The sequence below is a fragment of the Gopherus evgoodei genome, chromosome 2, assembly GCF_007399415.2.
Source record: "Gopherus evgoodei ecotype Sinaloan lineage chromosome 2, rGopEvg1_v1.p, whole genome shotgun sequence".
Lineage (NCBI taxonomy): Eukaryota > Metazoa > Chordata > Testudines > Testudinidae > Gopherus > Gopherus evgoodei.
In genome coordinates this window covers 267,892,355-267,907,839 of record NC_044323.1, presented here as the reverse complement: position 1 = coordinate 267,907,839, position 15,485 = coordinate 267,892,355, and the positions used below count along the sequence as shown (strand labels likewise).

Sequence of the window (15,485 nt, the reverse complement as noted above, 5' to 3'; positions counted from 1 at the left end):
GCCAATTAATTTTGCAGGTGACACAGAGGTTAATGCAGTAGTAAATTAAAATGTGGATAGGTCATTTCTGCAGATCTATCTGGAGAGTTTGGTGTGTGAGACACATTTGTACATTTGTTTTAACAGAGCCAAAAGGCAAAGTCATATATCTAGAAACAAAGAACATAACCACAGTTTTGGGCGGGGCGGGGGGGACTGTATCCTGGAAAACAATGTGTCCTAAAAAAGGTTTATGGGTGATGGTATATAACAAATTGAACATGACCTTCCACTGCAATGCTGTGTATTGGAGTGCTAATATATTCCTTGGTTATATAAAAAAGTGAGAAATGAGTGGGGATAGGGAACTGGAATTACTTCTCCTTACAATACTAGTGAGGCAGAATACTGTGACAAATTTTGGTGTCCACAATTTAAATTGGATGTTGAAAAATAGGAGTGTGTTTAGAGAGCTCAAAGAATAAACTGGTATCTAGAAAACACAGATTACATGGAGAGACTTAAAGAGATTAAACTATTATTTTATTGAAGAGGAGATTAAGAAATGACTTGATCAAGATCTATAAGTACTTACAAAAGGAGAAGATAACTGAGGATAGCACTCAATGTATAAGAAAAAAGACAAAACAAGATCCAAGAACTGGAAGTTGAAGCTAGAAATATTCAAATGGAAAATAAGGCACAATTAACCAGTGGAACAGATAACCAAGGGATGTGGCACATTCTCCATTGCTTGGAGATATAGATATGGATATAAAAGATATTCTCTAATTCATCCACAAGTAATTGAGCTCTACGTAAGAATTATTGAATGAAGAGCTATAACTTGTGGTATGCAGGTCAGATTAAATTATCATTATAATCCTTTCTGGCCTTGAAATCTATGAAATTTTATAGATTGTTTAAGTGAATCATCACTGAGGAAGAAATTTAAGATGTAAAAATTATAACAATTACTCATCAAGTATAATATAAAAATTAAAATAATTGAATTAAATACAAAAGCATTTATATAGTTTTAAATGTAACATATGCATAATCCTCAAGTGTAAGAACAAATATGTAGGAGCATAAAAATATCACAATTTATTCTACAATATATGGAATCTCAAAAAATGAGTGTGTGTGTTTTTGCATGTGAGCACAGTCCTATATAACCAGGCAAAATAGTAGGACTTGTGTAATTGAGACATAAAGACAATACAAAACATGCTCTTCACACAAACATACACCATCACCACCACAAAACAATATTGTTCTATGCTGCTGGAATACTGTGAGAACCCATTCTGTGTCACAACAAAACAATTGTTATCCAGGATGGACCTCTGGATCCTGGTTTATCACATGTATTTGTTTAATCTGACAAGAAGACAAATTCTTCATTATATCGCACATGATTTGATGGGAGTTGTGGATTAGGAAAAGACATCTTCAAATATCCCTTCTTATTTTAGCAAGGGATTGAGAGGGGTGATTTGATCAGACCAGCAGAGGAGGTGGCCACTTCCTGGAGTACTGGTTGGAAGAAGGCAAGGGAGTTCTAAGGCTACCCTGCCTGCTCAGCGTGCACATAGTGGTTTCTACTTGAACCTGCACTTTGGAGAGTAGAGTAGAATCTCCACTTTGCTTGGGCATGCATTGGCCAGTTTAGGAGGATGAGGGAGATGATTGGCTCCAGTGAAAGCCCCCACCACCATTCCGCATGGTGTGAATCCCCAAGCACACAACAGTCATTTTTGCTGCTGGAAGGTGCCCCACTCCTCTGCCTTATAAGTGCTGTATCTGTCAGAACTGGGTTTCTAGGCTTGTCGAGGGTCTAACCCAATCACCTTTTGGGATCAGGAAGGAACTTTTCCTTCTGGGCAATATTGGCAAGGTGGCTTTTCGGTTATTTGTTTTTGTTTTTCCACTTTTCTCAGTGTCTCGGAAGTAGGGGATAATAAGCATAGAAATAACATCCCATCCATCAACATCCCCCCACACCACCAAAAAATGGTATTGGGATCATCAATAGGGTACTGACTTCTGTCCAGTGTGTTTTGAGCATGATAAGAGGCTTTACGGTTCCAGATTCTGGGGTAAACCTGAGCACATGACCCACAGGGACTGGGAGTTCCTAACAGGCTGTAAGGTAAAGGGAAATTTTAAGTCTTATAAGAATGAGCCCCCATTATCTGTCCTCTTGTAGTCCTTCATGGTGGGAAAGTGGTGGGATTCTGCAGTGGGATGAATCAGGATTTTGATAGCAGAATGTTATCAAAGGAAACCAATCCTCATTCTTTGATTGCATTGCATTAAGACAAGATGGTAAGTGATTTATTTGTTTTTAATTCATTAGAGTGTCAGACATGTATTTTGCACATTCCAAGTACATTAGATCAGCTTAGGTGATCACCTGAAAGTGTGCATTTTGTAGTAGAGCAGATACTTTATTTTAGCACTAGTTCTTCTTTTGTATTTACGCTGTCATTGCATAGAAACAGATATGAAGAAAATTAAGATAAGAGGAAGCCTACTATAAATATGCAGATACAATATGCAATATGATTGGCATTTTCTTTCAATGTGTTCATTTGTATTGTTTTTCACTGGAAGTAAACATTTGGAAATGTCCCATCACCTCAGGTTTACTTCATTTGTGGTGTTTCATTTTTAGAGCAGATTATTAATGGAAAAAAGGTATTTGTGAATATTTAGGGGAGAAGGCATGAAAGAACTACACATTTGCTCCCATGGTTTTCACAACCCCTTTTCCTTTTATCATTCGTATAAGTAAGTTAAGAGTTTTTTTTATTTTATTTATTTATTTTTAATCACAAATATTCAAGAGATGCAAAAGTCTTGAGAAATATTCTTGCACTGGACTGGCCATGTTGAAATCCTTTTTGATTCTTATTCTCTTGTTTATTAATGTTTTAAACATCCAATGAAGAAGCAGAAACAACTTAGGGGACCAGCCATGCACTATGAATAGTGAATAGTCAAAATACACAGTATGTGAGCACCCTATACTATCAGCGTCAATAGCCATCATGTTGCCACTAGATAGTTTACGGGACTTCTGCTAAGTCCATTAATGGGGATGCATAAGGAATGGTGTCCCTAGCCTCTGTTTGTCAGAAGGTGGAGATGGATGGCAGGAGAGAGATCACTTAATCATTACCTGTTAGGTTCACGCCCTCTGGGGCACCTGGCATTGGCCACTGTCAGTAGACAGGATACTGGGCTAGATGGACCTTTGATGTGACCCAGTATGGCCATTCTTATGTTATGTTCTTAAGTATATAATATAACATAATAAATTCCTCTGAGTTCCCTCATCATATAATTCACTGGTAGTTAGGGAGTAACACAAGGATAAGGAACACAAGTGGGGTTTAAGTTAAATTGTTTATTTATAAACTGTCTTTTTATTAAGTGAAAAAAGGCAAAGCAGTCTGTTAACTGTGGAGATTGTATTACTGCTGAATTTTCACAAGGAAAAAAGGAGCCTGTTAACAGTACAGATATATTGATAAAATAAAGGTTAAAAACTGCCTCCATCCAATTTCCTCAGCTCAATAATCTGAAAGTTCAAATGATTAACAAGTAATTTTCACCCCATGAAATGTGTTGAAAACCGGGCCGGCTTTAGGTCGATTCCCCTGAATCGGGTCGTGCCCTAAGAGGGCCCCGCGCCCTAAAGAAGAGCGCCAAACTTTTTAATTTTTACTCACCTGGCAGTGGTCTAGGACTTCAGCACGGGTCCTTCACTCACTCTGGGTCTTTGGAAACATTTCGGCGGTGGGTCCTTCAGTGCTGGGGAAGACCTGGAGTGAGTGAAGGACTCACCGCCGAAGTGCCGCTGAAGACCTGAACCACTGCCAGGTATTCGAATCAGGCCCCACAGTTCCTAAAGTCAGCCCTGGTTGAAAAATACTATTTTTATTTTCAATTGGCATTTCTGAACCTACTATGTATAATTTTTCAAATTAGCATTTGTGACCCTGGTTTCATAAGAACCTTTTGTAAGAAGCTGTAAACAAGTTTTCAGCTTACTTTAATACTGGCTTAACAATCAAAAGGAAAGTTGTCATGATTAATATTTAAACAAAATGTTCAATTTTTAACTATGGAAGTTCTTTTTTATGGTTACTAAAGCAATATAAAAATTATTTCAAGAGATTTGTATCGCAGAAGGAACTTTGCGGCTACACACCGAGTAGCAGGAAATATTTGCGTTTCATGAAAAATGCCTATATTTGACCAGATGTAATAATAGTAATAATAATAATAATTAATAATATTTTCTTGTATTTATTCATAAATATAACATCAGTGTTTCTAACAGTTGCAGTTTTACTAGTGGTGTATTTAAATAGTGTGGAATACCAGGAATAATTTCGTACAGATATTTAATTTTTTTTTTATCAGTAATTCTTATAAATGTTCTTCAATGGACTAACAGTTTAGTTCACAGGCTGTTTAAGAGTATATGTGTGTGTGAAAGAGAGAATGTTAGAGTATGTCCAGACTACCCGCCGGATCAGCGGGTAGCGATCAATCTATCTGGGATTGATATATCGCATCTTGTCTAGACGCGATATGTCAATCCCCAAACGCGCTCCTGTCGACTCTGGAACTCTACCAGAGCGAGCGGCAGAAGCGGAGATGACGGGGGAGCCACGGCCGTCGATCCCGTGCCATGAGGATGGGAGGTAAGTCGAAATAAGATACCTCGACTTCAGCTATGCTATTCCTGTAGCTGAAGTTGCGTATCTTACATCGACCCCCACCCCCCAGTGTAGACAAGGCCCTGGAAAGAGACAGAGAGATAGTGGGGTGGGTGTGTTAATATAGCTTATTGAAGCTTTTTAAAATAAAAGAATAAGTATTTGACCAAACCTCATTGATGCACTGTGGTCTTCAAGGGGTAGCGGGATATTTATCAGAAGTAAACAAGTTGGATCACTTTTCCAGGATTCTAGGGAGGGGCTATATATATAAGTGTTATCATAAGTTTAGGTGTTACCATACCTTTTTTGACTGGGGAGCATTGTGTGACGTTAAAAGATTTTCTGTGCCCTGGAATTAAAATTGCACTGACAAAATAATAGTAAAGGGTTGTACTGGAGGAAAGATAGAGCAGGTGACCTAATAGTGGAGGTCTTTTTGTCTCATGGAATCATCAGTAGTGGACCTGGTGAACTAATTTCTATAATTCTATAATTTCTAGAATTTAGTAACAAAAACTCAAACCCAAATAATGAGGATTATGTTTTCAGTTAAGACTTATTAATACATGAAAACAGTAAATAAAGTTGTGCAATAAAAAGCCATTTCTTAAGTTTCATTACTATATATATATTTTTTAAGTCTAGTACTGATATCACACTGTCTGGAGTGGCTCATGAGCAAGAATATCAACCTCAAGGCAAACTGTTAAGAAGCAGAGCATAAACCCCAAACTTGTTGTGACGTCTATACTTAGATTTCACCAACCAATAATGAGTGTAAACTCCTCAGGCACCATAAGAGATCATTTGTCCTCAAGTAATTTATTGCCTAAGTTAACAGTGACCAGAAGTAGTTACCCTCAATGATGTGTTTGAGGGCCTATGTTAGTTATATCCAGTTCCTGATGATCAAATGTCCACAGCACAAAACAACCATCCTGGTTGTTATTCTTGGTAGTCTCAGTGAAGCAAACAATATCTTCAATAGACATTTGAAGTGGTTTATCCAAGTTAGGTTTGAGGTATGTTTGTGTAGTGAGAAGCTTGCATCGCTGTTGTCTTGTGTTTTGCCCGTTGCATGGATAACCAGTCTTCAGGCTCCAGCAGTATTAATCTAGTCATCGTTTTCTAGCAATATACGGGCATTTAAAAAGCGATATACTACAGCTTGCTTTTTTAGGATAAGAATTACTGTCTCAATTATATGTTAAAAAATCATCATCTTAGTCCCTAAATAGCAGGCATTGAAGTTGGATTTTCGTGTTTCTATTTTGGTGTTAACAATAAAACTAGTACTGATGCTATTATAATATTAGGCTGATGACACTTTTTAGTCATATGCAAAATACATCTCATAAAGGACCTAATTTATGTGACATATTTTGTATGCCACTAAGAACTCTATCAACTTTCAATTTGAATATACTATATACATGCACTCTTTTAAAGAGAAAAACAAAATTTTCTCTAAAAATTCCAGATGAAACACTTCCAGATGAAGCAATCAGTCACTTTAATAGGTTTTCAGACATACAAATGCCAATTATGACAATATTTTGACAAGGAAATCCCACAAAATTCCCCCCTTAGCATACATACCAGGAGCATATGCATATAGTCCCTGATGTAACAAATCATTTCATTGTATTCCTAACTTTAAGCCTGTTAGAAGTGAGTAGAAATTACTCATGCTTAATTTTAAGAACATGCTTAACTACTTTGCAGGACTGATGCCATGAAGAAGGTCTGTGGAGGCCATTTCTTTTTCCCTCATGGCAGTATAAAGACATATCAATTCTTGCCAAACGTACTTTCTATTACAGCTTCGTGCCTACTTTCTAATCACACAAAACTGAATACTCTTGCCCCCTCCCTTCTCCGAAGCCCAACACTGCGCACTCCATCCCCCGTCCCTGCATTATTCGCTCTCCCTCACCCTCACTCACTCGCTCATTTTCACCAGGCTGAGGAGGGTCCCTTTTCGACCAGGTGTTCCAGTTGAAAACTGGACACCTGGCAACCCTAATTTACATCTTTATTGGAAATGTCTATACTGGTGTTCGTGTGTCTCCTCTTATTTTTCTCTTCTTTAAAAAGTCCCAGTCTTATAAGCCTCTCATAGAGAGGTTATTGCAATCATTCTCAGTATCCATCTTAAAACACCCATCTATTTCTGTTATATACTATTGTAGATAGCATGAGAGCATTCACTACAGTGGTGCTATATTATTTTCTGAAGTATGTGGATATAATGGGGAAAATGTTTAACATGACACGATGGCTTCTGTTTAGTTAAGGCTTGCGTAAATATGATATGTCATGAAAGACTGCACGGTTGAATAAAAAATACCTAATGCTGAACTAGAGGATCAGGCAAGAACCTGTATAGAAAGGTCCTCCTCACTGGGGTGTGAGGGAGTAACACTTCACATTTTGTGCAATCTGGTTTACTCTAAAAGAAAGACATTTTTGTTTTCCGAACTATTTTATATGAGCCACAAGAATAAGTCATTGCTAAAAGCTGTGTACAGGTTGGCAGAACTTTAACTGTGGGCTCTTGGAGGCACCTGAGAGCCACCTCACACTTGCCGGTTTGCAGCATCAGCCAATATGCAGAGCAGTTTATAACTGAAAACAGATGAAGTTTACACTCCAATTGCTAAACTTTTCAACTTTTCACAGCTATAGGTTTGGACTCTTGCCCCGAACCACAGACCCCTAGCAATGGAATTAAAATTGGAGATAGATACATGGTTGGAGATGTGGTCTCTTTCCACTGTGATCAGGGATATTCCCTTCAGGTAGGTCAATTTTACAGTTTCAAAAATCTGTCTTTCACTTCTTCAATATTTTTATGTCCAAGTTCTTCTGTATCAACTCCACACTGAAAATGTCATCATACTAGACTAGATTATGGCTTTGCAGGGCTGATAAGTCTCTCTGTGTCAAATGTATGATCTACCAATATCCAACTGCCCTCCAAAAAGTGGTTATGTACTTGGGCGGCTAACCCAAGGCACTGCCTGTGTTCTCCTGGCTGCACTGCTCTATTTAGTGCACTAGCTTGAGCAGAGCTAGGACAGCTACATCTGTGTGAGCTGGGAATCACACTGCCAGCTCCAAGTGCAGACATAACCTAAAATTCTCCCTCCTATCATAACTTTCCTCTGTTGAGGCAGGGGGTCCTTTACACCCTTAATGGTACAGCAGGATTTTCCTCTTAATAATAAGCATAGTTACTAAGGTCTCTGTTGTCCAGTAAAGAAACTATTAGGAATCCAGTTCTATACTGGACAGCCAGAGTGAGTTATATGAGATGACTAGTATGCCTAAGTTGAGACCATGTGCATATATGGTTTAAATGTTTTCTATGTTTGCAGCTTATGAAGATTTAGAAATCCCAACCACAGTCAAATCTTTAACATAGATTTGTAAATCTTAAGGATCAGAATCTGGTTCACTTTCTGGGTTTGGTTATGTAAGTGGTTGCTGTGGAGTTCCTTGCTCCCTTTGCTTAGCAACAGGAGGTAGCCTGAATGACAGAAATAGAAAGTATGTACACAGGATGGCAGTGCTTTTGCAACAGGAATGTTTGTTTTCCCTCCTTGCCATTATATTCCTTGCTCATCCTCACTCAGTTCTGCAAACTGCTATTTGGGTTTGTGACTTCTGTCCTCATCCTTCCTCATCCTGCCTCCTTCTCCCCTAAGCCTTGGGACCATCTGAATGCTGTGATTTCCCTACCTTTCAGGATCAGCTGATGGGGCCTTTGCCTCTCCTAATGCTTTTCTTGCAGTTTCAACTGTGACCTTCTGGAGGTCTCAGTTCATTCCTTATGTTGCCTAGAAAAGGAAGGCAGCATGAGGATTATTGTAGGAGGCTGCCATTAAGGAGCAACACAACAATTATTTCTCTGTATTTTCACCTTTGTTTTATTTCATACAAAAATACTGGAACATGAACAGATGGATCACACTGAACAAAACAAATTTAATACTGAAAAAAACAAATTTAATAATTAACAGCATAGACCGAACAACCACACACAAAAAAAATCCCATTGGACTGTTCTGCCGTCACATACAGTATGATATTGTCACTTTTGTTTTGTGTCAACTCTGAGCTGATAGCAAGCAGTAAGATGGAAATGCTTTTTTTTCCTCTACTAGGAGAGAAGATAAGAGGGCCGCAGACTAACTAATAAATTACCCAAAATTACTGTGTGTGGGCTTTACAAATACTCAGTTCCTTCAGACACTGTAGGCTTTGAACTGCAATACAGCTTTAACAATAAAAGCAGCTTATTTCAAATCAAGGTTGTAAAAATAGTTCTAACAAAATCATCTTGAAATATACACTGCATAATTTTTAGAAAAGCCCAGATGCATTATAGTTCTTTTAACTTTGTTTGCTATCCCGTCCCAGACATTCATGATTACAAAAGAGATGCTGAGCCAGATAGTGGCTGTCTCTGGGTGTGTCATGGAACCATCTTGATTTGGATTGTCTTGATATACCAAAGGAGGAACTTTAGAACATTTATGGTACATATTTTGTTGTAAAAGAGCACTACGTCTTAGAGAGAACAGTACTATAACTCTAATGTTTTAATTTCTGGACACTTAAACCAATTTGTTTTTCTGTCAGGAGTGGCTTAATCCTTTAGAAAACATTTTTCTTGACCTAAATGTAAATATCTTTGTCAAATCTGCTAAAGCATCAGTATTAGAATACACTAATCATTAAACAATACCGAATTGCTTTATTTGGATTTGGATCTTGAGTTTTTAAACTTTACAGTGTGATTCAGCTCATCAAAATGTTATGGCTAGTATCACAGAATTCAAGCCTGTATTCTTAGTACCAGCAATAAAATTACAAACCATGGAGCCATTTTATAAAAGGGGTAGATAGTCACACAAGGGTTATATGGTGTGGTAAAGTACAAACTACGAAATAAGAATAGAGGTAAAACTTTTTAAAAGCTCTTCTTTTTTATGCCTGTTGATGTTGTCAAGAAATATCACTGCATGTTATTTTTGTTATAACTATAAAGAAGTAGTGTACTGTGTTTGTAAAATGAATTAATATATGTCTTGTCATTGTAGGGACATTCACATATTACCTGTATGCCTGGACCGGTGAGAAGATGGAATTACCCTATTCCAATATGTTTAGGTATGTTCATTGTATATGACATTTGCTTCTTCAGGTTGCCAGACTGAAAGTTATGCAAGACTCGGAAATAAAGAATGTTTGATTATGGAATACACGTCCAGTGGAGATCAGGCCAATCTATAATCAGAGTGCACTCTAAAACTGTCCTCTTTGGCAAAGCTTTCCCACAATAATCAAATATGTAGAAGAAAGGAGGAAATATGTCCCAAATAGAACCTCCTCTACCAGGCTAGGGAGAAGAGCAGAAGACTTATCAAGTTCTACAGGGACCTCTTTAGGAAGAGCTAATGTATCTCTTAGATACTACACTGGTGAGTTCTAGAAAGAAAGAAAGAAAGAAAGCATGATGTAATTAAAATTGAAAAGATTCTAAATAGTATGCCTTGGTTTTATCTCACCTGTAACTACCTCCTACAAGTATTTCCCTCATTTTGCAGCACAATGTGGTGGTGCTATGTCTGACTTCAGTGGAGTGATTCTTAGCCCTGGGTTTCCTGGAAACTATCCCAGCAGTTTAGATTGCACATGGACAATAAAGTTGCCTATTGGGTTTGGTATGTATCCTTTCAAGAATTATCTTATCTCTGGTGTTTATGGCTTTAAAATATTTAACAATTTATAAAAATATTTTATATATTTATATTGCCCCACAGATTTCTGCCAGTAGATTTAAAATACATTTTAAAGATTAGCAGTGTCATAAAACTGAGAATCAGGTTATAGGGCTTGTGCATAAAGAAAACAATGATAAAATTCCCACAACTACTGTCACTAGCTTGTATCTGCTTTTAAATGTACAATTAGTTTACTATTTTTAAAGTTTACCCCATCCTTAGTCATTTTATATGTGTAGTATGTACATTATTTTATGGACATAGTACACAGAATACTGATTAAATAAAAATAGAAACAAAACAGTATGAACTAAAAAATACTGAAAAAAGTTTAGCACTAAATTAATTCTCCAGCACACTTTCTGCACTTATCTTCAGTGTTACAAAACCCACTCACTGTGAAATATATGCATCTATATTTGTGGCCAGCAACCTTTTACTTCTAAGAGTGGATCTGCAAAAATTATAGACTTCTGGTCAGAGAAGGGAATTCTCCTCCCTTCCTTGCCAGACCAATAAGTAGCAGGACAGGAATTTTTCTCCTCATCGAAGCACTAGTAAAAGCACAACCTCTGTTCAATTATCATTTAAATAGAAGATCTGGGTAACAGACTCAATGGTATAATAGATTTTATCAAAATGTCCCATGGAATTCAATAGGGATGGAGCCAATAGGGTTCTATGGAAAATAAATATATCTTTAGAACTTAGTGTTAAAAACCAAATAAATTTACCCATGAAGTGTCATTGGGCCAGAGAGAGACTGCCCTGATGACCTATCAGTTCTTACACTCACTTGGGAGGTTGGAGACCCAGCTTCAAGTTCCTTCTCCAATTAATATTTATTTATGCAAAAGGTGAGAAAGACTCCCACTCTAGAATAGCCAAGGCATTCACATGGGAAGCATGAGCAAGGCAGAGTAAGGAATTGAACCTAGGCCTCCTACACTCAAGGTGACTGTCCTCACCACCTGGCTAGTTTAGTTTCTTGTGCCCAGAATTTCTTTCTATTTTTTTTTCTAAATCCATAAGTGCTCAGTTTTGTCCCGATGCTAAATGCAAAAAGTTTTGAAATCTTGAAATGTTTTGTGGGACATGAAAACTATTTCCCACACAATCCCACACTTGTGCATTATGAATATGCATTATGAGTCAGTCTTTAAATTACATGTACACACACTATTTATTTTTCAACAGCACTCCTGGCCATTCAATAGGACTTAATCACCTGAGTAAGTGCTTTTTGAAGAAGGGTACTTTCCTGAGTTGGAATTTTTGGTTATAGGCTTTTTTAACTTTCAAATAATCTTTATCTTAATCACTGTTTGTATGATAAAGTACTAAAAACAAAGGGCTCTTAATTTAGTTATTTTCAATTATTAATTAAATGTGACTATCCAGTCATGGCTGATTTGCAATTGATTTAAATGGATTTTTCATTTGATATTTTGCTATTCTTTCTGAGATTTTTGGCCTGATTATATTAAAATGAAATGTTTGTTGTGCCATTGAATGCCTAATTCAGGGAAGGCTAATAAACTTATGGATCAGTTAATGGAGGGTGTCCAAAATATAAAGGTCCATTGAAAAAATATGAAGACATTCATGAAACAAACAAGCATGATATTGAGTCAAAATAAAAGTGGATAAGTTGGGAGGAAGGCTATGGATTTTAAAAAGACTTGAAGGAGATGGCAAAAAAGTTTGAACTTGATATAGTGGAAGAGAGCCCCAGTGGAGTAATTAAAAGAGAGGGGGGCCATTGTGACTTGAGTGACAGGCAACAAAGATAATTTCAGAGCTGCCATTTGCATAGAGTGGAAGGATGAGCATGGAACATGAGAGTCAAGGAGGTTAGAGGGGAGGAAATGGCACTTATCAAGCACTTATCCATGATTATGAGGCATTTGAAGTTTTAGGTCTGTGAACTGAAATAAATTACCAACTCTAGAAATGTTACAGAACAAGAACGGGGCAAGGTTTGTACACAGCCTGGTTGCAGAGTGTGAGAGAAAGAGAGTTTATGAGCCTGAATGACTGGATGGAAGGTGGTTTTGACAACAGGAACAGAGAATGGGGGAAATTGATGTTATTTTAGAGGGAAAAACGGGGGGGGGGGTAGTTTTAGTCATGTTAACCTAAACTTGGAAGGATGACAGAACCAAAGAAGGAAAGAACAAATTTATAATGGAAGAAGTCTATATGTTGTTATGAGATTTTCTCCAAAGCAAATAAAGCATAGGTACAGAGGCAGAAGTAATTGTAATTAAATCATGTATTAAATTTGTTCCTGTAGACTATAAACATTACATGACTCAGAAAACTATTCACAAGGCTTGCATTGTATCCAGAAAAATCCCTAGAGGTTGCAGTGACTAATACTATTTAAATATTAAAATTTAGATAGTTACAAAATTATTAATGATTATTCAATAATTATATTTACATTATATGTCTTAATTGAACATTATATGAAATCATGATGATTGTCTTTGCCAGAACCACCAAAGAGGCTCAATCATCTTTGTAATGAGAGCACTGCATTATCATTGTATAGTGGCATCAAATCACTTCAGACAAAAATAGAAATGCTGCTTTATTGTACCTTATTCAGAAAAAGATGAAAAGGGAAAATGTTTAACGGGTCCACTATCCTCTATTTTGGTTGAGCAGTTCCTCCTCCTGCTGTCCTCTAATAATTGTAACAAATCATCTGGAAGAGATAGATAATCTGCAACTAATTTCGTAAACTCTTTTGTTGATCCTCATTGAATCAAAGTTGCAGAAATGTCTCATTATTTACAAGAGCATCCTTCAGCACAGTGTGTGGGGAATAAAGTATAAGAACTGCATTTCTAATTCCTAGTGTGAAGTGCTGAAAAATGTATCCCATAATGTTAGAGTACACCCTTTATGGAATGACTGAAATAAATTATGTATATGGTATTTATTGATTTGTATCTAGTGCCCCCTTTAAAAAAATCAAAGCACTTTGAAGTATATTATTTAGAAATCACTTTATCTACCGTTGAAATGCATATTTTTCTTGGATGGAACAGAACTGAAATGAAAGGTACAATTGAGGTTATTAGACTGTGATTACCAAAAGCGGAATTTGGCACCTATATTAGGAATAAAACCCTTAGTTTTGCAAAACATGCCATGGAATCTTTAATTACCTCAAAGGTCCAGTCCTTGGTTTGTATGTTTTTGGGCAGACATCACTTTCAACATCAGTATTTTTTCTCTTGCTGCGACATTAGGTTTAGTAATTACTGGATGAAGAGGAAAGATTGTTTTGTACTGAGTAACCTATATGACATCCTGCAGTATAATTGTAATTGTTTACTACACCAATACATGAATTTCTAATGTCCATCTGTATATAATTTGCATAATTGATCTTTATTCATTGGGTACCAAATGCTTTTGTTTACCCATATTGTTTTTCAGGTGTGCAGTTGCAATTCGTAAATTTCTCAACTGAGACAATACATGATTACTTAGAAGTAAGAAGTGGATCTACAGAAACTAGTACTGTTATTGGGAGACTTAGTGGTCCTCAGTTACCAGCTTCTCTGTTTAGTACAACTCATGAAACGAGCTTATATTTTCACAGTGACTACTCACAGAACAAACAAGGGTTTCATATTATATACCAAGGTGAGCGATTTGATACACTTATGTGTGAACAAGCTGATTGTTAAAGGCTATTTTTTCATTGTTAGAAAATAAATATGAAGGCTTATTCTGGAAAAGATTTGTGCATGATTCAAAACCAAAGTGTTATGCACAATTTAATAAATGTGGCATTGTGGTGGGATGCAGAAGCTACTTAACAATTCAGAACAAATAATCATTCCGGGGAAAAAATGAAGATGAGTATTTTATCCCTGTAAAGTGTAGTGGGAATGTATGAAGACTAATAATTACCTGTGTTGGAAGTGGACAGCACATTGTAGATCATATTCCTACTCCTTTGAAAATAAGATGTAGGATATTTAGCAGTACAATGGGCCTTAATACCATTGTCTCGCTATGCCAGAAGAAGGACAGGAGACACTGAATGTTGTTTAATTAGGCCATAACTTCATTCCTAAATATCAGGGGGTACATGGCAGATAAAATTGCGGGGTGAAGGTAATTCTATAATCATTTACATATACCAGGGGTGTAGGAGGAGGCTGCTGACCTTTACCAATCTTGGTCCCCAGACAACCCATAGCTGGAGCCCAGCCACCCCTCACTCCCATCAAATGAGGGTTGAAGGGAGTAAGAAAGGAAAAAAAAGGTTTTCTCCCTGCTGTACCAGTCATAGGAGCCCTGAACTCCTCCTGTTTCTGCTCCTTTAAAAAGTACCTCATATAAATATTCTACCAATCCATTTTTTCTCACTACTGTACCCCTTCCCAACAGAGTACCTGCCCCATACTCACATAATGAGTTACAACAGCATAGCCTAACCCTCTTTTCATGTGTGTCCCAAATCAGCTGTGGGAAAGGTGTAAAACCTCTACCTTGCCTTCCCAGCCCCCTAAAAAAGGAGTATAAGAACATAAGCATGGCCATACTGGGTCTGATCAATGGTCCATCAAGCCTAGTATCCTGTCTTCCGACAGTGGCTGATGCCAGATACTTCAGAGGGAATGAACAGAACAGGGCAATTTATTAAGAGATCCATTCCTTATTGCCCAGTCCCAGCTTCTGGAAGTCAGATGTTTATGGATATCCTGGGCCCAGTCCTATATAACAGATTCGTAGACGAACTGGAAAAAGGAGTAAACAGTGAGGTGGCAAAATCTGCAGATCATACAAAACTACTCAAGATACTTAAGTCCCACGCAGACTGCAAAAATCTATAATAGGATCTCACAAAACTGGGTGACTGGGAAACAAAATGGCACATGAAATTTAATGTTGATAAATGCAAAGTAATGCACATTGGAAAACATAATCCTAACTGTATATATACAAC

At 37.2% G+C, this 15,485-nt stretch overlaps 1 protein-coding gene across 5 annotated transcripts in view; it reads left to right on the top strand.

The window, feature by feature from the left end:
- Window positions 1–15,485, top strand: part of CSMD3 (CUB and Sushi multiple domains 3) — a 1,232,975-nt gene that overhangs the window by 1,035,026 nt on the left and 182,464 nt on the right. For all 5 annotated transcript variants that reach the window (XM_030553724.1, XM_030553722.1, XM_030553725.1 and 2 more), the window contains 4 exons: window positions 7,401–7,519; window positions 9,827–9,896; window positions 10,334–10,450; window positions 13,964–14,173. In XM_030553724.1, the coding sequence (XP_030409584.1) occupies window positions 7,401–7,519; window positions 9,827–9,896; window positions 10,334–10,450; window positions 13,964–14,173 (516 nt within the window). The remainder of the gene's footprint in view (window positions 1–7,400; window positions 7,520–9,826; window positions 9,897–10,333; window positions 10,451–13,963; window positions 14,174–15,485) is intronic.